General features: G+C 35.3%; 3 protein-coding genes and 1 long non-coding RNA gene across 17 annotated transcripts in view; 1 reads left to right on the plus strand and 3 right to left on the minus strand.

The window, feature by feature from the left end:
- The window catches only part of LOC127942360 (proteinase-activated receptor 1-like), a 56,579-nt gene extending 46,015 nt beyond the window's left edge, over positions 1–10,564 (minus strand). For 2 of the 8 annotated variants that reach the window (XR_008149290.1, XM_052538052.1), the window contains exons 1-2: positions 1,908–2,043; positions 861–956 (exon numbers count right to left, since the gene is read on the minus strand). Coding sequence is in view for 7 of the 8 variants with exons in the window: in XM_052538052.1 (XP_052394012.1) it covers positions 861–956; positions 1,908–1,971 (160 nt within the window). In the remaining variant the exon portion in view is untranslated. Of the gene's footprint in view, positions 1–860; positions 957–1,907; positions 2,044–5,518; positions 6,666–8,265; positions 8,558–9,360; positions 9,457–9,537; positions 9,622–10,411 lie in introns of those variants that run through there. The other 6 variants (XM_052538060.1, XM_052538057.1, XM_052538053.1 and 3 more) reach the window with 6 other exon arrangements.
- Positions 1–18,331, minus strand: part of LOC127942362 (proteinase-activated receptor 1-like) — a 64,346-nt gene extending 46,015 nt beyond the window's left edge. The window contains exons 1-3 of one of the 2 annotated variants that reach the window (XM_052538070.1): positions 18,172–18,331; positions 15,427–15,492; positions 14,051–15,144 (exon numbers count right to left, since the gene is read on the minus strand). In XM_052538070.1, the coding sequence (XP_052394030.1) occupies positions 14,054–15,144; positions 15,427–15,492; positions 18,172–18,235 (1,221 nt within the window). In that variant the 5' untranslated portion in view covers positions 18,236–18,331 and the 3' untranslated portion in view covers positions 14,051–14,053. Of the gene's footprint in view, positions 1–14,050; positions 15,145–15,426; positions 15,493–18,171 lie in introns of those variants that run through there. The other variant, XM_052538068.1, reaches the window with a different exon arrangement.
- On the plus strand, positions 15–23,796 carry LOC127942364 (uncharacterized). Of its 3 annotated transcripts, none has more exons than XR_008149297.1 (6): positions 15–99; positions 17,683–17,716; positions 20,605–20,695; positions 21,135–21,340; positions 23,077–23,133; positions 23,360–23,796. It is a non-coding gene; the product is annotated as an uncharacterized LOC127942364 (long non-coding RNA). The 3 variants fall into 3 exon arrangements; XR_008149298.1 differs by lacking the exon at positions 15–99 and adding an exon at positions 8,529–8,594; XR_008149296.1 differs by lacking the exon at positions 15–99 and adding an exon at positions 16,713–16,793.
- The window catches only part of LOC127942361 (proteinase-activated receptor 1-like), a 30,004-nt gene continuing 24,788 nt past the window's right edge, over positions 18,801–24,016 (minus strand). For 2 of the 4 annotated variants that reach the window (XM_052538066.1, XM_052538067.1), the window contains exons 2-3: positions 21,717–21,812; positions 18,801–21,591 (exon numbers count right to left, since the gene is read on the minus strand). In XM_052538066.1, coding sequence (XP_052394026.1) covers positions 20,507–21,591; positions 21,717–21,812 — 1,181 coding nt within the window. In that variant the 3' untranslated portion in view covers positions 18,801–20,506. The remainder of the gene's footprint in view (positions 21,592–21,716; positions 21,813–24,016) is intronic. The other 2 variants (XM_052538065.1, XM_052538063.1) reach the window with 2 other exon arrangements.

The raw sequence follows: 24,016 nt of genomic DNA on the forward strand, positions 1-24,016 counted from the left end.
ATAAAGTGGCAGAAAGCTGGGATGGAGTGCCCTCTAGTGGACAACCAGGGGACCCAGCAGGTGATCAGAACAACAAGGCAATCAAAGGCTAGACTTACAGTATGTATAAACTCTGCCAGAGGATTTCTTAACACAGTTTCAGTGTTAAAGGTTAAAATGGAAATTTTGTCTGTATTTACTCCCCCTCACATGGTAAACAACAACAGCAACATACATTTATTCATCTTCATCTTTTAATGATACCTGAGAGTTTTCTGTCCCTCCATTAAAAGTCCACGCAACCAAAACTTGGAAGATCCAAAAGCTCATAAAAGCATTGTTAAACCAATCAATATGAATTTGTTTTCTGTATGTTGAGATTCAGGTGTGGACATTTATTGGAGGAACAGAAACCTCTCAGTGACAGAGTGACAGTATTTCAAATACATGTTTTTGTATTTTAAATTCTTAAAAAAAAAAAAAAAAAAAAAAACATCATGTAGTTTGCATTTAAACTTTTAATCTGAGTATTTTTAAATTTTCAAAAAACAAACAAAAAAAAAGTATCAACCTCCTTAATAAACTGCTGATTTCCTGAAGGAATGGACAATATTACTATTTTGTATTTAAATACCTTAAAAAAAAAATCAAATTTATTTTGTATTTAAATACATTAATCTTAGTACATTTTAGTTTTTAGTATTTCTGTATACTTGATAAAGGTAATCAGAAGTCTGATTAAGTTTGGCAAAAAGTATTTGATGTATTTTGAAACTACAAAAATACTAAGATTAAATTTATTTATATACAAAATAGTATATTTTGAAATACTGCCCATCTCTTGTTACACTATACATTTTTTTTATTTTGTGATTATCTACCTGGTGACCCTGAACCGAGATCATCAGACATCTGCTTTGAAGACTTGCTGTCATCAGTTGGCTCATCAGTCTGTTCAAAGCTGCTTACAGAGCTCTCTGCAACCAAACATGTCAAAACACCATCAGTGAAAACACAAGCTACTAGACAATTTTCTACATTTGCAAAGAGGCCTTTACAATGTCAAGAGTAAACATTTCTGTTAGCAGCCCATCTCTTAGCTGTTGGATCACTTTTAATTTCAGGCAGATTCTTTAATGATTCTGAAGACAGAAACAAAAACTCATAAGACATGCAGAGTCAAAGCATTACTAAGACTTCACTGTTCACAGGAAATGACTAGATGTGATCTAAATGCAATGAAAGCTCTTTATGTAAAATATAATATGAATAAAGTGGCATAACAGCAACACTTTGATTTGTAGATATCAGTGCATTGTAAATAATTCATATGAAACTCTAGCATACATAACACATTCAAAAAGCATGCAGTACTTGTCAGTGTCGGGACATTTAAAGGGATAGTTCACCCAAAAATAAAAAAATCTGAAGATATTTTTAAGAATATTGGTAATCTAACAGCTACTGTTGGAACATCATGAGGGTGAGTAAAAAAAATTTTTTTTTTTTTTGTAAACTATCCTTTAAGTGCAGTTTAACCTTGCTGAATTTAAATGTCAGTTTAAATGAGTCGTTTACACTTGTTGTTGTAGAAACACACCTATATTAACCTGTATACATAGAAATTTTTTTTTTTTTTTTTTTTTTTTGTATGGTGGCAATATGGTACTTGAAGTTAACATGGTAATTGGTGTACCATAAAAACACCATATGAAAATGAAGCCAATTAAAAAAAAAATAGCATAGTAAATGAAAATGATACCATAGTATATGAAAATAAAGCCAATTTAAAGTATAAAATCAACACAAAACAAGCTTACTCAGATAATATGATAAGGTCAAGGTTTCATCTGCACAGTTAAACACTGTCAAAAGACTGTAATTAAAAGGCAAACTTCTGTCATGCACAGCTGCACTCATGTACTTACCGTTAAAGGTGGCAGTATATGCATGCAGAAGTACAAAGAAAAACAAAATAGTTTTGATCCCCATGAATACCGACCAGGGTTCACTTTCAAACTGTAGATGAGTCTCAGTACAGACAGTGCTTCTTCACCCTCTGAGTGCTCAGTCTCTTCTGTGAGGAGAGTCTTGGATTTAGATATGATGACATCACTGGACCCCCCACCCTCCACTGAGCCTATTTATTGCTATTCATTGCTACAACCTACAGAGAGAATGAGAAATCCAGCTTTAATTGACAGACATCACAGCTCCAAATGAGAGATAAACAAATCATGGTTTATTTTGATATTTTCCCTAAAACTCCAAAATTATTTCATTATATTATGCCTTGATGTGCCTAAAAGCCTGCCTTCATAGAGTATTAAATATTTTCAGTTTATTTGGCTGCCGGGACAACTTCTGTAATTTTTGCAGTTTATATCAGCAGTATATGTACATTCATTTGTAATCCATTTTTGTTGTTGTTCACAGGCTACCCACACACATCTTGATAAACCTTCTTCATCGTTTATGATCCATTGGTTGTTAACTAAATATTAAACTATTCAGTGCACTTTTGCTGTAGGCCTATTTTGACTGTTTTCTAAAATATGACGTTGATGAAATGAGAACTCTCATGTTTTGTTTTATTTTATTTGTCACATTTATACAAATTGTAAGTACAGTAGATTATAAAAAGGGGAAGTTACACTCATCAGCATTGCAACATAATGCGTGTTTACATATTGCAAAAGAAAGCATGACTATACAAACTTTACAAACACCTTCATTTTTTAGATACAAACTAAAGGCATTTTAATAAAAATACAATGTTTTCAAATTTCAAAGACACAATATGATTGTATATATGCTATAGGATATATTATTGTACACAGACAAATATTACAAATATACATATCAAACAGTCATTTAAAACTGGCCCTTGAAGACACTGAACATCAATTATCTGACATTTTTTTAATTAATCTTTAGAACAAAACAATAACCATCATATCCCAGCTTAAAGTGTTCAGCTCAGGTTAGAGGTTTTTGTTTGACTGGTTGTGTTTGTTGGTATAGTTGTGCTTTTTGTCTTTCTCCAGCAAATCAGAGAGCTTTCCCCTCCTCACTGCTGCCTCTGGTGGCTAAACAAACACATTGGTACAGCAAGATGCCATTGGTTGGTGGTGCAAAGGACATTACAATCCCATCAGCACAGCTATAGCTGTAATCACAGCTCTCCTTCGCTTGTTTGTGGATGATGTTGCCAAACAATCAGACTTTACACAGAGCACATATATGATGGTGGAATAGCTCGCTCAAGGTGAAGCCCAGTGGCAAGAAGAAGTGCAGGCAGGAGAGGATGAGAACAGGTACACACACAGATGTGTGTGATACAGTGTTCATTTAAAAAAAAAAAAAAGTGATTTAGTTTTAGTCATAGGCTTTTGACAAAAATGCCATTTAGTTTAAGTCATATATTAGTCATAAATCTACAGTAAATTTAGTCGGCTAAAATCTAATGGGTTACAATGCAATTATTAAGCATTTCTCTACAATTTATAAATTCATTATATAGGTTTAGTGATTTATCATAATAGACCGATTTAACTGTGGTGACACACAACATGCCTTTATGTTAAAATGAAATAAAACCACTTCTCATAAAGATCAAGAAGATGTTCTTCCAGATGAATGAAACACAAATGGTTATACAGGCTAATTATGCACACTTTATAGCAACTTGTTTATCATATTCTTCATTCTTTCAAGCAGACATATTCATTTATATAAATACATTTAGATTAATCTTTAGGGCTACTAAATTTCTTCAGTCAAGAGCAGCGTGTGATTTTCTTTCTTTCTTTTGTTGCTTGATTAACATAAATTATTATTTTTATTTTTTTTCCTCCACGAAGAAATCTTTACATGGACTACTATTTCACTAGTTTATTAAAAAAATAAATCAAGACCTCATTTCTTTGAAAATCATTTGACCTTCCCTCATTTTACATATCAATGCTTTTCCAGTTCTCAGCAACATTACTGAGGAATGACTACAATCAATGTAAACTACAATCACAGAGTACAGATATTTACGTATAGAAGTCTTAACAGTATTATAGCTAAAACAACCTGCTGAGGTCTGAGTCAAAGATCGTCTGAAATAAAAATTAAGTGACTTTAAAAAATAGGGAAGTTAAACCATATCTAAGTTTTGCAAAATACATTAATGGCTAGGCAACTGTTACATGTTCCTTCTGCTTTTGATCAGACAAACTCAACAAGTACAGTAGTAGCATTTTAACAATTCATGCAAGATATCATTTCATTATAAAACATCAAAAATGCAAGTTATGGAAAACCAAAAGCCTGATTTTAGTAGCATCTGTGGATTTTGTCTGTGTGTTACATGATGAGGTTGTTTTTTCCCTCCTAAACACAGAGCTGATCTTCTGTCTGCTCTGAGACAAGCCGTAGTAGTACAGCAGAGGGTCCAGAAAAACACTTGTGCTCCCCAAACACAAAGCCAACAGGTAAGCAGAATATGATGAATCCTCATCCTCACTGTTGTTTCCAGTTGCTAAAATATAACAGTGGTACCACAGGATGCAATTGGATGGAGCAAAGCACAATCCAAACTCAGTCAGAACGGCGATAGCCATAATCACAGCTCTCCTTCGACTGCCTGAAGATGAGGGTGATATAGCTAAGAGATCAGACTTTACACGGAGCACATATATGATGATGGAGTAGCTCACTAAGGTGATGATTAGTGGCACAAAGAAGTAGACGCAGGTTAGGGTGAAGAACAGGTACACATACAGCTTGTAATGGATCTGCACATCATGACAGGTGATGCCCACATCCTTGATCTCGAATGTTTGTCTTATTGAGAGAAGTGGCACTGTACCAGCGATCGCCAGCAGCCAGACCAGCACACATACATGGGTTGCATGCAATGCCATATTTGCTAAAATGCAAGAATGTTTGTACTTTGTGTTTATCAGCAGCTTAGAACAATCAGATTTTATCCAAATATGAACAAAACATAACAGGATTCATTTATTATAGCTTCTTAGCATCTGGTCAAGAAATAGGCCTATAAACAGGCAATTGTACCACTTTAATGAAAAAAAAAAACACCAGGTTGACATGCATTTAATACGTGTTTATACTTTATTTATTTTATTTTTTTCTCTATGCCAGATATATATATATATATTTCCCTCCACAAAGAAATCTTTACATGGACTACTATTTCACTTCTTGTTTGTGGAAAAAAGACCTCATTTTACATATCAACGCTTTTCGATTACGCAGCAACATTGCTGAATAATGACAGTGTAAACTATCACGGAGTACACATATTTACAAACAGATGTCTTAACAGTATTATAGCAAAAGCAACCCCCTGAAGTTTATAAATCAAAGACAGTGTGAAAAAATTACATGTGACATTAAAAAGTAGGGGAAGTACAACCTTAAGTTTTGCAAAAGACATCTATGATTAGGCAACAGTTACACATCCCTTCTGCTTTTGAACAGACAAACGCAACAAGTATTAGCATTTTAACAATTGATGCAAGATATTTATCATATAATATATTCAAAATGCAATTTATGGAAACCACATACTGTACTTGTTCAGTTTTTTTCACACTTTACCAAAAGCCTGTCTTTAGTAGCATCTGTGGATTTTGTCTGTGTATTACATGGTGAGGTTGTTTTTTCCCTCCTAAACACAGAGCTGATCTTCTGTCTGCTCTGAGACGAGCCGTAGTAGTACAGCAGAGGGTCCAGAAAAACACTTGTGCTCCCCAAACACACAGCCAACAGGTAAGCCGCATATGATGAATCTCCCTGGCCACTGTTGTTTCCAGTAGCTAAAAGATAACAGTGGTACCACAGGAAACCATTGGTTGGAGCAAAGCACAACACAAACTCAGTCAGCACAGCGATAGCCATAATCACAGCTCTCCTTCGGCTGCCTGAAGATGAGGATGATGTAGTTAAGAGATCAGACTTTACACGAAGCGCATATATGATGGTGGAGTAGCTCACTAAGGTGATGATTAGTGGCACAAAGTAGTATAGGCAGGAGAGGATGAAGAACATGTACACATAATACATTACTGTAGTGTAATTTTTGCTTAGCACATCATGGCACGTGATCCCCACATTTTCAGTCTTAACTGTTTGTCTCACTAAGAGAAGTGGCACTGTACCAGCGATCGCCAGCAGCCAGACCAGCGCACATATGAATGTGGTTTTCCTTGTGCTCCTCCAGGTCAGAGAGGGGATGGGAAACACCACGGCCAGCAGCCTGTCCACACTCATGCACATCATCAGCAGTATGGAGCAGTACATGTAGCAGTAGTAAGCTGCACTGATCACACGACACACCGCCTCACCGAACACCCAATCTGAAGCGTTCAGCTGGTAGTGGATCTTCAGAGGCAGCAGAAGAGTGAAGAGCAGGTCCACACACGCCAGGTGAGACATGTAGATCACAGCTGGTTTCTTCTCTCGAATCTTACAGGTGAATGTTACCAAGGCCAAAGCATTCAGAGGCAAACTAATGAGGATGATGATGATGTAGAATGAGGGCATGATGCGTGTGACCACTGGGCCTTTGAAGAAGTCAACAGCCTCGTCTGAGATGGACAATATGTCATTACTGTTCTCATTCTTAGAAGTGCCTAAAAACGCACCTCTATGACGGAATTCGTTTTCAATACCTGTAACCAGCACAAAACAGCACAAGGAAAGTTATCACACTAATACCAGACAATAACGAAATCAACTTTAACACATGAACAGCTACACTGAATGACTCAAGGAATGGTGTGGTTTGATAATTAAGCCACTGCGCCCAGAATTTTATGAGGAGGCGATTTTGTATGCATTTGAATCATATAAAAACATAGCATTATTAAAAAAAAAAAGTTAAGTGTGCACCCCTAAACATAACTGTCAGTGGTTATAGTTATGAATTGCTATAAGATTGTGTTGCATATTACTAAATGTTAATGAAGAGTCCAGATTAACAATGTTTTTGTTGCAAGATGGTGGAACACAGCCAGAATCTGTAATCAACACAAAAGACCATTAGTGAAAGCTCACATATTACCATCAGACAATAATTAGGAGGTGACATTTGCTAAAAGGCTTTGATGGAGTTTATGTAATATTAAAGTAATTGAAATTCAAGCTTCAGGATATTTATAGTGCATCAATACACTTGATGCTTAGGGGAAGTCGTGGCCTACTGGTTAAAGGATTGGACTCCCAATCGAAGGGTTGTGAGTTCTACTCTCGGGCCGGACGGAATTGTGGGTGAGGGGAGTGCATGTACAGTTCTCTCTCCACCTTCAATACCACGACTTAGGTGCCCTTGAGCAAGGCATCGAACCCCCAACTGCTCCCCGGGCGCCGCAGCATAAATGGCTGCCCACTGCTCCGGGTGTGTGCTCACAGTGTGTGTGTGTTCACTGCTCTGTGTGTGTGCATTTCGGATGGGTTAAATGCAGAGCACAAATTGAAAAAAAATGACACACCAATTGGCAATGTTAAATGAAACCTTCACCACTAATAGAAACCATGAATAATCAAATTTCTATCTCACAACTTTATTATATACAGCACAGTGTTTTCAACTGAAACTAACATTAAACTATTAAAAAATATTTTTTGTTACTGAAATGAAACTGGAATGAATTAAAATCTAAATATAAGATATAAACTTAGAAATTTGACTGAAATTTAAGTTGAACTGGGAAAATAAATGAATAAACTGAAAAAAACCTAAAGATAAATATAGATATAATAAATAAAAAAAACCACAGATCACAGTTGGTTTCTTCTCTACACTCCTTAAAGTGAACTTCAACTCCAAAGCATTCAGGGGCAAACTAATGAGATGAAGGTGTAGAACGAGGGCATAATGCGTCTGACCATCAAGCATTCAAGGAAATCAATAGCCTCATCTGAGATAGCAAATGTGTTCGAGACATGTGGTTTTATTGTCTTTTTTTATATTCAGATGATAATTGCAGGCAGGCTTGAAAAAAAACTTGCATTTGTCCATCCTGATCTATGGAAGTAGAGCTACATGTACACTAACTAAACCTGTAACAAGAACACCAACAGTGAAAGTTCTTGTGAGGCACATCATATACAAACTTTTATAAAGACTTTAAATGAAACTAACAATGGTCATTGAACTGCAAAGTGGCAAGAAGATAGAGAACACAAATAGTGTAGTTTGTTGAAGTGGTAACCCACAAACGCAATCCTAATAGCAGACAAAGGTCAAATATGCAAACCAAAAACAATTACAGAATAAGGGGCTGGAGCAAACGTAGTCATCCAGAAAACAGTTAACACAACAAGACCAGGAACCAAGACACAGGAGAACAAGGCACAGAATTGCAGATACACATACATAGCAAGGTCTGCAAGTGAGAACCAGGCTTATATAGGCGGAGCTAACCATACTAATGAGACACAGGTGTAACCAATGATTGCTGATGAGACCATCAGAGGATTGTAGAGAACAAAGTCCTGGATAAAGTGGCAGAAGGTTGGGATGGAGTGCCCTCTAGTGGACAACCAGGGGACCTCAGCAGGTGATCAGAACAACAAGGCAATCAAAGGCTAGACTTACAGTATGTATAAACTCTGCCAGAGGATTTCTTAACACAGTTTCAGTGTTAAAGGGTAAAATGGAAATTTTGTCTGTATTTACTCCCCCTCACATGGTAAACAACAACAACAACATTTATTCATCTTCATCTTTTAATGATACCTGAGAGTTTTCTGTCCCTCCATTAAAAGTCCACACAACCAAAACTTGGAAGATCCAAAAAGCTCATAAAAGCATTGTTAAACCAATCAATATGAATTTGTTTTCTGTATGTTGAGATTCAGGTGTGGACATTTATTGGAGGAACAGAAACCTCTCAGTGGCAGAGTGACAGTATTTCAAATACATGTTTTTGTATTTTAAATTCTTAAAAAAAAAAAAAAAAAAAAAAAAAAAAAACATCATGTAGTTTGCATTTAAACTTTTAATCTGAGTATTTTTAAATTTTCAAAAAAAAAAAAAAAAAAAAAAGTATCAACCTCCTTAATAAACTGCTGATTTCCTGAAGGAATGGACAATATTACTATTTTGTATTTAAATACCTTAAAAAAAATCAAATTTATTTTGTATTTAGATACATTAATCTTAGTACATTTTAGTTTTTAGTATTTCTGTATACTTGATAAAGGTAATCAGAAGTCTGATTAAGTTTGGCAAAAAGTATTTGATGTATTTTGAAACTACAAAAATACTAAGATTAAATTTATTTATATACAAAATAGTATATTTTGAAATACTGCCCATCTCTTGTTACACTATACATTTTTTTTTATTTTGTGATTATCTACCTGGTGACCCTAAACTGAGATCATCAGACATCTGCTTTGAAGACTCGCCGTCATCAGTTGGCTCATCAGTCTGTTCAAAGCTGCTTACAGAGCTCTCTGCAACCAAACATGTCAAAACACCATCAGTGAAAACACAAGCTACTAGACAATTTTCTACATTTGCAAAGAGGCCTTTACAATGTCAAGAGTAAACATTTCTGTTAGCAGCCCATCTCTTAGCTGTTGGATCACTTTTAATTTCAGGCAGATTCTTTAATGATTCTGAAGACAGAAACAAAAACTCATAAGACATGCAGAGTCAAAGCATTACTAAGACTTCACTGTTCACAGGAAATGACTAGATGTGATCTAAATGCAATGAAAGCTCTTTATGTAAAATATAATATGAATAAAGTGGCATAACAGCAACACTTTGATTTGTAGATATCAGTGCATTGTAAATAATTCATATGAAACTCTAGCATACATAACACATTCAAAAAGCATGCAGTACTTGTCAGTGGCGGGACATTTAAAGGGATAGTTCACCCAAAAATAAAAAAATGTGAAGATATTTTTAAGAATATTGGTAATCTAACAGCTACTGTTGGAACATCATGAGGGTGAGTAAAGTATGAAAGAAATTAATTTTTTTTGTAAACTATCCTTTAAGTGCAGTTTAACCTTGCTGAATTTAAATGTCAGTTTAAATGAGTTGTTTACACTTGTTTTTGTAGAAACACACCTATATTAACCTGTATACATAGAAAATTATTATTATTTTTTTTTTTTTGTATGGTGGCAATATGGTACTTGAAGTTAACATGGTAATTGGTGTACCATAAAAACACCATATGAAAATGAAGCCAATTAAAAAAAAAATAGCATAGTAAATGAAAATGATACCATAGTATATGAAAATAAAGCCAATTTAAAGTATAAAATCAACACAAAACAAGCTTACACAGATAATATGATAAGGTCAAGGTTTCATCTGCACAGTTAAACACCGTCAAAAGACTGTAATTAAAAGGCAAACTTCTGTCATGCACAGCTGCACTCATGTACTTACCGTTAAAGGTGGCAGTATATGCATGCAGAAGTACAAAGAAAAACCAAATAGTTTTGACCCCCATGAATACCGACCAGGGTTCACTTTTAAACTGTAGATGAGTCTCAGTACAGACAGTGCTTCTTCACCCTCTGAGTGCTCAGTCTCTTCTGTGAGGAGAGTCTTGGATTTAGATATGATGACATCACTGGACCCTCCACCCTCCACTGAGCCTATTTATTGCTATTCATTGCTACAACCCACAGAGAGAATGAGAAATCCAGCTTTAATTGACAGACATCACAGCTCCAAATGAGAGATAAACAAATCATGGTTTATTTTGGAATTTTCCCTAAAACTCCAAAATTATTTCATTATATTATGCCTTGATGTGCCTAAAAGCCTGCCTTCATAGAGTATTAAATATTTTCAGTTTATTTGGCTGCCGGGACAACTTCTGTAATTTTTGTAGTTTATATCAGCAGTATATGTACATTCATTTGTAATCCATTTTTGTTGTTGTTCACAGGCTACCCACACACATCTTGATAAACCTTCTTCATCGTTTATGATCCATTGGTTGTTAACTAAATATTACACTATTCAGTGCACTTTTGCTGTAGGCCTATTTTGACTGTTTTCTAAAATATGACGTTGATGAAATGAGAACTCTCATGTTTTGTTTTATTTTATTTGTCACATTTATACAAATTGTAAGTACAGTAGATTATAAAAAGGGGAAGTTACACTCATCAGCATTGCAACATAATGCGTGTTTACATATTGCAAAAGAAAGCATGACTATACAAACTTTACAAACACCTTCATTTTTTAGATACAAACTAAAGGCATTTTAATAATTCCTAATTTAATAATAGTTTTCAAATTTCAAAGACACAATATGATTGTATATATGCTATAGGATATATTATTGTACACAGACAAATATTACAAATATACATATCAAGCAGTCATTTAAAACTGGCCCTTGAAGACACTGAACATCAATTATCTGACATTTTTTAATTAATCTTTAGAACAAAACAATAACCATCATATCCCAGCTTAAAGTGTTCAGCTCAGGTTAGAGTTTTTTTTTTTGACTAGTTGTGTTTGTTAGTGTAGTTGTGCAGAGAGCTTTCCCCTCCTCACTGCTGCCCCTGGTGGCTAAACAAACACATTGGTACAGCAAGATGCCATTGGTTGCAAAGGACATTACAATCCCATCAGCACAGCTATAGCTGTAATCACAGCTCTCCTTCGCTTGTTTGTGGATGATGTTGCCAAACAATCAGACTTTACACAGAGCACATATATGATGGTGGAATAGCTCGCTCAAGGTGAATCCCAGTGGCAAGAAGAAGTGCAGGCAAGAGAGGATGAGAACAGGTACACACACAGACGTGTGTGATACAGTGTTCATTTAAAAAAAAAGTGATTTAGTTTTAGTCATAGGCTTTTGACAAAAATGCCATATAGTTTAAGTCATATATTAGTCATAAATCTACAGTAAATTTAGTCGGCTAAAATCTAATGGGTTACAATGCAATTATTCAGCATTTCTCTACAATTTATAAATTCATTATATAAGTTTAATGATTTATCATAATAGACCGATTTAACTGTGGTGACACACAACATGCCTTTATGTTAAAATGAAATAAAACCACTTCTCATAAAGATCAAGAAGATGTTCTTCCAGATGAATGAAACACCAATGGTTATACAGGCTAATTATGCACACTTTATAGCAACTTGTTTATCATATTCTTCATTCTTTCAAGCAGACATATTCATTTATATAAATACATTTAGATTAATCTTTAGGGCTACTAAATTTTTTCAGTCAAGAGCAGCGTGTGATTTTCTTTCTTTCTTTTGTTGCTTGATTAACATAAATTATTATTATTATTTTTTTTCCTTCCACGAAGAAATCTTTACATGGACTACTATTTCACTAGTTTATTAAAAAAATAAATCAAGACCTAATTTCTTTGAAAATCATTTGACCTTCCCTCATTTTACATATCAATGCTTTTCCAGTTCTCAGCAACATTACTGAGGAATGACTACAATCAATGTAAACTACAATCACAGAGTACAGATATTTACGTATAGAAGTCTTAACAGTATTATAGCTAAAACAACCTGCTGAGGTCTGAGTCAAAGATCGTGTGAAATAAAAATTACGTGACTTTAAAAAATAGAGAAGTTAAACCATATCTAAGTTTTGCAAAATACATTTATGGCTAGGCAACTGTTACATGTTCCTTCTGCTTTTGATCAGACAAACTCAACAAGTACAGTAGTAGCATTTTAACAATTCATGCAAGATATCATTTCATTATAAAACATCAAAAATGCAAGTTATGGAAAACCAAAAGCCTGATTTTAGTAGCATCTGTGGATTTGGTCTGTGTGTTACATGATGAGGTTGTTTTTTCCCTCCTAAACACAGAGCTGATCTTCTGTCTGCTCTGAGACGAGCCGTAGTAGTACAGCAGAGGGTCCAGAAAAACACTTGTGCTCCCCAAACACACAGCCAACAGGTAAGCAGAATATGATGAATCCTCATCCTCACTGTTGTTTCCAGTTGCTAAAATATAACAGTGGTACCACAGGATGCAATTGGATGGAGCAAAGCACAATCCAAACTCAGTCAGAACAGCGATAGCCATAATCACAGCTCTCCTTCGACTGCCTGAAGATGAGGATGATGTAGTTAAGAGATCAGACCTTACACGGAGCACATATATGATGATGGAGTAGCTCACTAAGGTGATGATTAGTGGCACAAAGAAGTAGACGCAGGTTAGGGTGAAGAACAGGTACACATACAGCTTGTAATGGATCTGCACATCATGACAGGTGATGCCCACATCCTTGATCTTGAATGTTTGTCTTATTGAGAGAAGTGGCACTGTACCAGCGATCGCCAGCAGCCAGACCAGCACACATACATGGGTTGCATGCAATGCCATATTTGCTAAAATGCAAGAATGTTTGTACTTTGTGTTTATCAGCAGCTTAGAACAATCAGATTTTATCCAAATATGAACAAAACATAACAGGATTCATTTATTATAGCTTCTTAGCATCTGGTCAAGAAATAGGCCTATAAACAGGCAATTGTACCACTTTAATGAAAAAAAAAAAAACCCAGGTTGACATGCATTTAATACGTGTTTATACTTTATTTATTTTATTTTTTTCTCTATGCCAGATATATATATATATATTTTTCCCTCCACAAAGAAATCTTTACATGGACTACTATTTCACTTCTTGTTTGTGGAAAAAAGACTTCATTTTACATATCAACGCTTTTCGATTACGCAGCAACATTGCTGAATAATGACAGTGTAAACTATCACGGAGTACACATATTTACAAACAGACGTCTTAACAGTATTATAGCAAAAGCAACCCCCTGAAGTTTATAAATCAAAGACAGTGTGAAAAAATTACATGTGAAATTAAAAAGTAGGGGAAGTACAACCTTAAGTTTTGCAAAAGACATCTATGATTAGGCAACAGTTACACATCCCTTCTGCTTTTGAACAGACAAACGCAACAAGTATTAGCATTTTAACAATTGATGCAAGATATTTATCATATAATATATTCAAAATGCAATTTATGGAAACCACATACTGTACTTGTTCAGTTTTTTTCACACTTTACCAAAAGCCTGTCTTTAGTGACATCTGTGGATTTTGTCTGTGTGTTACATGGTGAGGTTGTTTTTTCCCTCCTAAACACAGAGCTGATCTTCTGTCTGCTCTGAGACGAGCCGTAGTAGTACAGCAGAGGGTCCAGAAAAACACTTGTGCTCCCCAAACACACAGCCAACAGGTAAGCTGCATATGATGAATCTCCCTGGCCCCTGTTGTTTCCAGTAGCTAAAACATAACAGTGGTACCACAGGAAACCATTGGTTGGAGCAAAGCACAACACAAACTCGGTCAGCACGGCGATAGCCATAATCACAGCTCTCCTTCGGCTGCCTGAAGATGAGGATGATGTAGTTAAGAGATCAGACTTTACACGAAGCGCATATATGATGGTGGAGTAGCTCACTAAGGTGATGATTAGTGGCACAAAGTAGTATAGGCAGGAGAGGATGAAGAACATGTACACATAATACATTACTGTAGTGTAATTTTTGCTTAGCACATCATGGCACGTGATCCCCACATTTTCAGTCTTAACTGTTTGTCTCACTAAGAGAAGTGGCACTGTACCAGCGATCGCCCGCAGCCAGACCAGCGCACATATGAATGTGGTTTTCCTTGCGCTCCTCCAGGTCAGAGAGGGGATGGGAAACACCACGGCCAGCAGCCTGTCCACACTTATGCACATCATCAGCAGTATGGAGCAGTACATGTAGCAGTAGTAAGCTGCACTGATCACACGACACACCGCCTCACCGAACACCCAATCTGAAGCGTTCAGCTGGTAGTGGATCTTCAGAGGCAGCAGAAGAGTGAAGAGCAGGTCCACACACGCCAGGTGAGACATGTAGATCACAGCTGGTTTCTTCTCTCGAATCTTACAGGTGAACGTCACCAAGGCCAAAGCATTCAGGGGCAAACTAATGAGGATGATGACGATGTAGAATGAGGGCATGATGCGTGTGACCAGTGGGCCTTTGAGGAAATCAACAGCCTCGTCTGAGATGGACAATATGTCATTACTGGTCTTATTCATAGTGCCTGGAAACCCACCTGGACCAGGGAAATTGTTGTCATTACCTGTAACCAGCACAAAACAGCACAAGGAAAGTTATCATACTAATACCAGACAATAACGAAATCAACTTTAACACATGAACAGCTAAACTGAATGACTCAAGGAATGGTGTGGTTTGATAATTAAGTCACTGCGCCCAGAATTTTATGAGGAGGCGATTTTGTATGCATTTGAATCATATAAAAACATAGCATTATAAAAAAAAAAAAGTTAAGTGTGCACCCCTAAACATAACTGTCAGTGGTTATAGTTATGAATTGCTATAAGATTGTGTTGCATATTACTCTGTGTTAATGAAGAGTCCAGATTAACGATGTTTTTGTTGCAAGATGGTGGAACACAGCCAGAATCTGTAATCAACACAAAAGACCATTAGTGAAAGCTCACATATTACCATCAGACAATAATTAGGAGGCGACATTTGCTAAAAGGCTTTGATGGAGTTTATGTAATATTAAAGTAATTGAAATTCAAGCTTCAGGATATTTATAGTGCATCAATACACTTGATGCTTATGAGGGATGGTAAATAAAATATGACACACCAATTGGCAATGTTAAATGAAACCTTCACCACTAATAGAAACCATGAATAATCAAATTTCTATCTCACATCTTTATTATATACAGCACAGTGTTTTCAACTGAAACTAACATTAAACTATTAAAAAATATTTTTTGTTACTGAAATGAAACTGGAATGAATTAAAATCTAAATATAAGATATAAACTTAGAAATTTGACTGAAATTTAAGTTGAACTGGGAAAATAAATGAATAAACTGAAAAAAACCTAAAGATAAATATAGATATAATAAAAAAAAAAAACACAGATCACAGTTGGTTTCTTTTCTACACTCCTTAAAGTGAACTTCAACTCCAAAGCATTCAGGGGCAAACTAATGAGATGAAGGTGTAGAACGAGGGCATAATGCGTCTGACCATCAAGCATTCAAGGAAATCAATAGCCTCATCTGAGATAGCAAATGTGTTCGAGACATGTGGTTTCATTGTCTTTTTTTATATTCAGATGATAATTGCAGGCAGGCTTGAAAAAAACTTGCATTTGTCCATCCTGATCTATGGAAGTAGAGCTACATGTACACTTACTAAACCTGTAACAAGAACACCAACAGTGAAAGTTCTTGTGAGGCACATCATATACAAACTTTTATAAATACTTTAAATGAAATTAACAATGGTCATTGAACTGCAAAGTGGCAAGAAGATAGAGAACACAAATAGTGTAGTTTGTTGAAGGGGTAACCCACAAACGCAATCCTAATAGCAGACAAAGGTCAAATATGCAAACCAAAAACAATTACAGAATAAGGGGCTGGAGCAAACGTAGTCATCCAGAAAACAGTTAACACAACAAGACCAGGAACCAAGACACACAAGAACAAGGCACAGAATTGCAGATACACATACATAGCAAGGTCTGCAAGTGAGAACCAGGCTTATATAGGCGGAGCTAACCATACTAATGAGACACAGGTGTAACCAATGATTGCTGATGAGACCATCAGAGGATTGTAGAGAACAAAGTCCTGGATAAAGTGGCAGAAGGCTGGGATGGAGTGCCCTCTAGTGGACAACCAGGGGACCCAGCAGGTGATCAGAACAACAAGGCAATCAAAGGCTAGACTTACAGTATGTATAAACTCTGCCAGAGGATTTCTTAACAAAGTTTCAGTGTTAAAGGGTAAAATGGAAATTTTGTCTGTATTTACTCACCCTCACATGGTAAACAACAACAACATACATTTATTAATCTTCATCTTTTAATGATACCTGAGAGTTTTCTGTCCCTCCATTAAAAGTCCACGCAACCAAAACTTGGAAGATCCAAAAATTGTTAAACCAATCAATATGAATTTGTTTTCTGTATGTTGAGATTCAGGTGTGGACATTTATTGGAGGAACAGAAACCTCTCAGTGGCAGAGTGACAGTATTTCAAATACATGTTTTTGTATTTTAAATTCTTAAAAAAAAAAAACATCATGTAGTTTGCATTTAAACATTTAATCTGAGTATTTTTAAATTTTCAAAAAACAAAAAAAAAGTATCTCCTTAATAAACTGCTGATTTCCTGAAGGAATGGACAATATTACTATTTTGTATTTAAATACCTTTAGAAAAAGTCAAATTTATTTTGTATTTAAATACATTAATCTTAGTACATTTTAGTTTTTAGTATTTCTGTATACTTGATAAAGGTAATCAGAAGTCTGATTAAGTTTGGCAAAAAGTATTTGATGTATTTTGAAACTACAAAAATACTAAGATTAAATTTATTTATATACAAAATAGTATATTTTGAAATACTGCCCATCTCTTGTTACAGTATAATTTTTTTTATTTTGTGATTATCTACCTGGTGACCCTGAACCGAGATCATCAGACATCTGCGTTTGAAGACTTGTTGTCATCATTGATATTTTTTACAATGTTGGTAATCTAACAGCTACTGTTGACTTCCCTTGTATCGATAAAAATTATGACATTTCTCATGATATCTTCGTTTATTTTTCCCAAAAGCGAGAAAGCCGTACATGTTTGGAACATCATGAGGGTGAGTAAAGTATGAAAGAAATTTTTTTTTTTTTTGTAAACTATCCTTTAAGTGCAGTTTAACCTTGCTGAATTAAAATGTCAGTTTAAATTAGTTGTTTACACTTGTTGTTGTAGAAACACACCTATATTAACCTGTATACATAGAAAAAAATTTATGTTTTTTTTTTTTTTTGTATGGTGGCAATATGGTACTTGAAGTTAATATGGTAATTGGTGTACCATAAAAACACCATATATAAATGAAGCCAATTTAAAAATAAATAGCATAGTAAATGAAAATGATACATTAGTATATGAAAAAATCAAGCCAATTTAAAGTATAAAATCAACACAAAACAAGCTTACACAGATAATATGATAAGGTCAAGGTTTCATCTGCACAGTTAAACACCGTCAAAAGACTGTAATTAAAAGGCAAACTTCTGTCATGCACAGCTGCACTCATGTACTTACCGTTAAAGGTGGCAGTATATGCATGCAGAAGTACAAAGAAAAACCAAATAGTTTTGACCCCCATGAATACCGACCAGGCTTCACTTTCAAACTGTAGATGAGTCTCAGTACAGACAGTGCTTCTTCACTCTCTGAGTGCTCAGTCTCTTCTGTGAGGAGAGTCTTGGATTTAGATATGATGACATCACTGGACCCCCCACCCTCCACTGAGCCTCTATTTATTGCTATTCATTGCTACAACCTACAGAGAGAATGAGAAATCCAGCTTTAATTGACAGACATCACAGCTCCAAATGAGAGATAAACAAATCATGGTTTATTTTGATATTTTCCCTAAAACTCCAAAATTATTTCATTATATTATGCCTTGATGTGCCTAAAAGCCTGCCTTCATACAGTATTAAATATTTTCAGTTTATTTGGCTGCCGGGACAACTTCTGTAATTTTTGCAGTTTATATCAGCAGTATATGTACATTCATTTGTAATCCATTTTTGTTGTTGTTCACAGGCTACCCACACACATCTTGATAAACCTTCTTCATCGTTTATGATCCATTGGTTGTTAACTAAATATTACACTATTCAGTGCACTTTTGCTGTAGGCCTATTTTGACTGTTTTCTAAAATATGACGTTGATGAAATGAGAACTCTCATGTTTTGTTTTATTTTATTTGTCACATTTATACAAATTGTAAGTACAGTAGATTATAAAAAGGGGAAGTTACACTCATCAGCATTGCAAATGCGTGTTTACATATTGCAAAAGAAAGCATGACTATACAAACTTTACAAACACCTTCATTTTTTAGATACAAACTAAAGGCATTTTAATAAAAATACAATGTTTTCAAATTTCAAAGACACAATATGATTGTATATATGCTATAGGATATATTATTGTACACAGACAAATATTACAAATATTCATATCAAGCAGTCATTTAAAACTGGCACTTGAAGACACTGAACATCAATTATCTGACATTTTTTAATTAATCTTTAGAACAAAACAATAACCATCATATCCCAGCTTAAAGTGTTCAGCTCAGGTTAGAGGTTTTTGTTTGACTGGTTGTGTTTGTTAGTGTAGTTGTGCTTTTTGTCTTTCTCCAGCAAATCAGAGAGCTTTCCCCTCCTCACTGCTGCCTCTGGTGGCTAAACAAACACATTGGTACAGCAAGATGCCATTGGTTGCAAAGGACATTACAATCCCATCAGCACAACTATAGCTGTAATCACAGCTCTCCTTCGCTTGTTTGTGGATGATGTTGCCAAACAATCAGACTTTACACAGAGCACATATATGATGGTGGAATAGCTCGCTCAAGGTGAAGCCCAGTGGCAAGAAGAAGTGCAGGCAAGAGAGGATGAGAACAGGTACACACACAGACGTGTGTGATACAGTGTTCATTTAAAAAAAAAAGTGATTTAGTTTTAGTCATAGGCTTTTGACAAAAATGCCATTTAGTTTAAGTCATATATTAGTCATAAATCTACAGTAAATTTAGTCGGCTAAAATCTAATGGGTTACAATGCAATTAAGCATTTCTCTACAATTTTTCTAAATTCATTATATAAGTTTAATGATTTATCATAATAGACCGATTTAACTGTGGTGACACACAACATGCCTTTATGTTAAAATGAAATAAAACCACTTCTCATAAAGATCAAGAAGATGTTCTTCCAGATGAATGAAACACCAATGGTTATACAGGCTAATTATGCACACTTTATAGCAACTTGTTTATCATATTCTTCATTCTTTCAAGCAGACATATTCATTTATATAAATACATTTAGATTAATCTTTAGGGCTACTAAATTTTTTCAGTCAAGAGCAGCGTGTGATTTTCTTTCTTTCTTTTGTTGCTTGATTAACATCAATTATTATTATTATTTTTTTTCCTTCCACGAAGAAATCTTTACATGGACTACTATTTCACTAGTTTATTAAAAAAATAAATCAAGACCTCATTTCTTTGAAAATCATTTTACCTTCCCTCATTTTACATATCAATGCTTTTCCAGTTCTCAGCAACATTACTGAGGAATGACTACAATCAATGTAAACTACAATCACAGAGTACAGATATTTACATATAGAAGTCTTAACAGTATTATAGCTAAAACAACCTGCTGAGGTCTGAGTCAAAGATCGTGTGAAATAAAAATTAAGTGACTTTAAAAAATAGAGAAGTTAAACCATATCTAAGTTTTGCAAAATACATTAATGGCTAGGCAACTGTTACATGTTCCTTCTGCTTTTGATCAGACAAACTCAACAAGTACAGTAGTAGCATTTTAACAATTCATGCAAGATATCATTTCATTATAAGTTATGGAAAACCAAAAGCCTGATTTTAGTAGCATCTGTGGATTTGGTCTGTGTGTTACATGATGAGGTTGTGTTTTCCCTCCTAAACACAGAGCTGATCTTCTGTCTGCTCTGAGACGAGCCGTAGTAGTACAGCAGAGGGTCCAGAAAAACACTTGTGCTCCCCAAACACAAAGCCAACAGGTAAGCAGAATATGATGAATCCTCATCCTCACTGTTGTTTCCAGTTGCTAAAATATAACAGTGGTACCACAGGATGCAATTGGATGGAGCAAAGCACAATCCAAACTCAGTCAGAACGGCGATAGCCATAATCACAGCTCTCCTTCGACTGCCTGAAGATGAGGGTGATATAGCTAAGAGATCAGACTTTACACGGAGCACATATATGATGATGGAGTAGCTCACTAAGGTGATGATTAGTGGCACAAAGAAGTAGACGCAGGTTAGGGTGAAGAACAGGTACACATACAGCTTGTAATGGATCAGCACATCATGACAGGTGATGCCCACATCCTTGATCTTGAATGTTTGTCTTATTGAGAGAAGTGGCACTGTACCAGCGATCGCCAGCAGCCAGACCAGCACACATACATATGTGGTTTTCCTTGCACTCCTCCAGGTCAGAGAGGCAACGGGAAACACCACGGCCAGCAGCCTGTCCACACTCATGCACATCATCAGCAGTATGGAGCAGTACATGTAGCAGTAGTAAGCTGCACTGATCACACGACACACCGCCTCACCGAACACCCAATCTGAAGCGTTCAGCTGGTAGTGGATCTTCAGAGGCAGCAGAAGAGTGAAGAGCAGGTCCACACACGCCAGGTGAGACATATAGATCACAGCTGGTTTCTTCACTCGAATCTTACATGTGAACGTCACCAAGGCCAAAGCATTCAGGGGCAAACTAATGAGGATGATGACGATGTAGAACGAGGGCATGATGCGTGTGACCACTGGGCCTTTGAGGAAGTCAACAGCCTCTTCTGAGATAGACAATGAGGAGGAGTTGAGCTTTGCTTGGTCCAGAGTAGAAATATTGTCTGGTCTAGTAGTAAAACTGCCAACACAGTTGACTGCAGATAAACATACAAAAGCACATCACCATTATTGAAAGTTACCAGGGCTATGTGGTTATGCCAGGATGTTATACAGGCAACTTTCAACTATTCAATGTAAACAGATGCTTCAGCAAAAGTACCTGGTGCTCCTGAACCAAATTCATGAAACGTCTGGTTTGAAGACTTCTTGTCATCAATTGGCTCATCAGTCTGTTCAAAGTTACTCACAGAGGTATCTGCAACCAAACAGGCCAAAACACCATCAGTGAAAACACACAAGCTACTAAAGATAACTGGGTCTCATTTGCTAAGTGACCTTGATTATGATGTGAAGCTAAGTAATTTCCTATTAGCTCTATTAGCAGCACATCTCTTAATTGGATCTCTATTCATTTCATGCAGATTATTTAATGATTCTGAGGGGAAACAGACTCTTAAGACATGCAGGTATATAGAAAGCATTGCTAAGAGTGCATGTAGTTACCTTACTTCTATGCACGAACATAATAGAAGGAAAAGAGTTTTGAGCCCGATAAGCATTGATCAGATCTAACTTTATACTTTAAAGTCATGCACTAAAAACATGTCAGCTGCAAATGTGAATAATAATATATTTTTTGGATCTGTGACCGCAGTATTTTCTACAGCCTGAGTCTGGCTGTAGAGTCCGGGCCATTATTAGCAATGACTCGGCTTGCTTCAGTCATAGGTGGTTATATTAATATAGCAATAATTAACATAAAACTGTTTTAAACTTGACTTAGGACCTTTACAGTATCTTATAGCCTAATGTTAACTACACCTTAAATGTCATGAATCAGTCAAAAACAAAATATCTGCAATAAAATGTACGTAAAATACGTGACAGTGAAGATTTGATTTTGTGTTTATAAGGTCGTTGTTTTCAAATAACCTCAACTAAATACGTAAGCTAGTTTCAGTTATTTTTATGATGAGAATGTTCTGCAGTCATATATGCATCAGTATTTCTGAGACCATCTGCTGTAGCTCTGTCCTGCCAAATACATGTGACTACAACACAAACACAGAATCACTTTTGTAGCTACTTTAATTGTTTCTTTACTCAGAGACACACAGAATTAACTGATTATTTCCCTTAACATTCTACAAATTAATTTGAATATTTCTATGTTTTGTAGTAATCAAGAGTGATCTCTGAAGGAATGGCAGATGTTTCTCAGACACCTGTAAACACAGAGCAGTGGTTGTAGTCCAAGACAGTGGACATCATCTTTGTTATATTTATCATATAACCATGTTATTTTCTGCAGTCATTGCAGGGAATATTAACTGAAGAGACATGATCAACAGCAAGCTTTGGATCTACTGAATGTGTATTTTTCAAACATTTTATTGCGGTGTGCAGTGTTATTTTTCTGTATAGTGATGACTGGTAAAAAAGTGTTTATTCATTTACTTCAATGTATAGTTATCCAGAATTCTGTCCATTATGTTTTACCAAATCTCTGACTTCTGCAGAACTCAAAAGAAGATACTTTGAAGAATGCTGGTAATCAAACCCAAGAAATTTGTCAGGTAAATGAGCAACATGAAGGAAAGTAAATGATTTTAATTTTTTGGGTGAACTCTCTTTCTAGTATGCTACACTAAATATGAATCATGCTGGGGATAGCCACATATTGTGTCATTACAGTTAGTGCTGCAAATAGTCTATCAAACAACAGGTTCATTGCTACAACATACATTTTATAGTTCATGTTGATGCCTTTACATTAGAACTTTACTAATAGATACTTTTTAGATACTCTTTACAGGTGCAGAAATGAAAGCTTCCAAACAAAGATGTAACTGGATTAAGATGTGGAAAGACATGTTACAACACCGCAAACAATAAATCCTGAGCGATTTGGAAATAGGCAACAACCAAGGAAAAAGTACTCATTGTTTCACTCAAAAATGATCCATGGTAATAGTTGTAAATTATAAGATAAAGTACAAAATGTGTTTAATTTTAAGTTTTGGTGTCTCTTTAAAATAAGGTATCATTAGTAAACATTAGTACATTTTGAAATAACATTAAATAAGCAATAGTTTTGTTACAATTTGCATTCATCTTTGATACTGTTAAAAAATCAACAACTGTTCTTTGTTAGTTCATGTTACTGTAGCTCAGATCAATTAATGTCAACAGGCACAACGTTTGTAACCTTATTTATAAAATGTAAAGTGTCACCTAGGTGTTTAATGTTTATACTTGTTCAATTTTAGTATCCAAGTATAAATAGATGCAAAGGTAATTTCGTTAAATGTTATGTATACTTTCTATATATCTTCAATATATACATTTTATTTTTGCTGTAATTGCTTAATATTGTAGAGTGTTGTGTAATTTTTATTTCTCACGCCAATTTAATCAAGTGAGTTCTTTACTTTAAAAATGCGTTCATCATAATGAGAT

This window comes from Carassius gibelio, chromosome A21, assembly GCF_023724105.1.
Source record: "Carassius gibelio isolate Cgi1373 ecotype wild population from Czech Republic chromosome A21, carGib1.2-hapl.c, whole genome shotgun sequence".
Lineage (NCBI taxonomy): Eukaryota > Metazoa > Chordata > Actinopteri > Cypriniformes > Cyprinidae > Carassius > Carassius gibelio.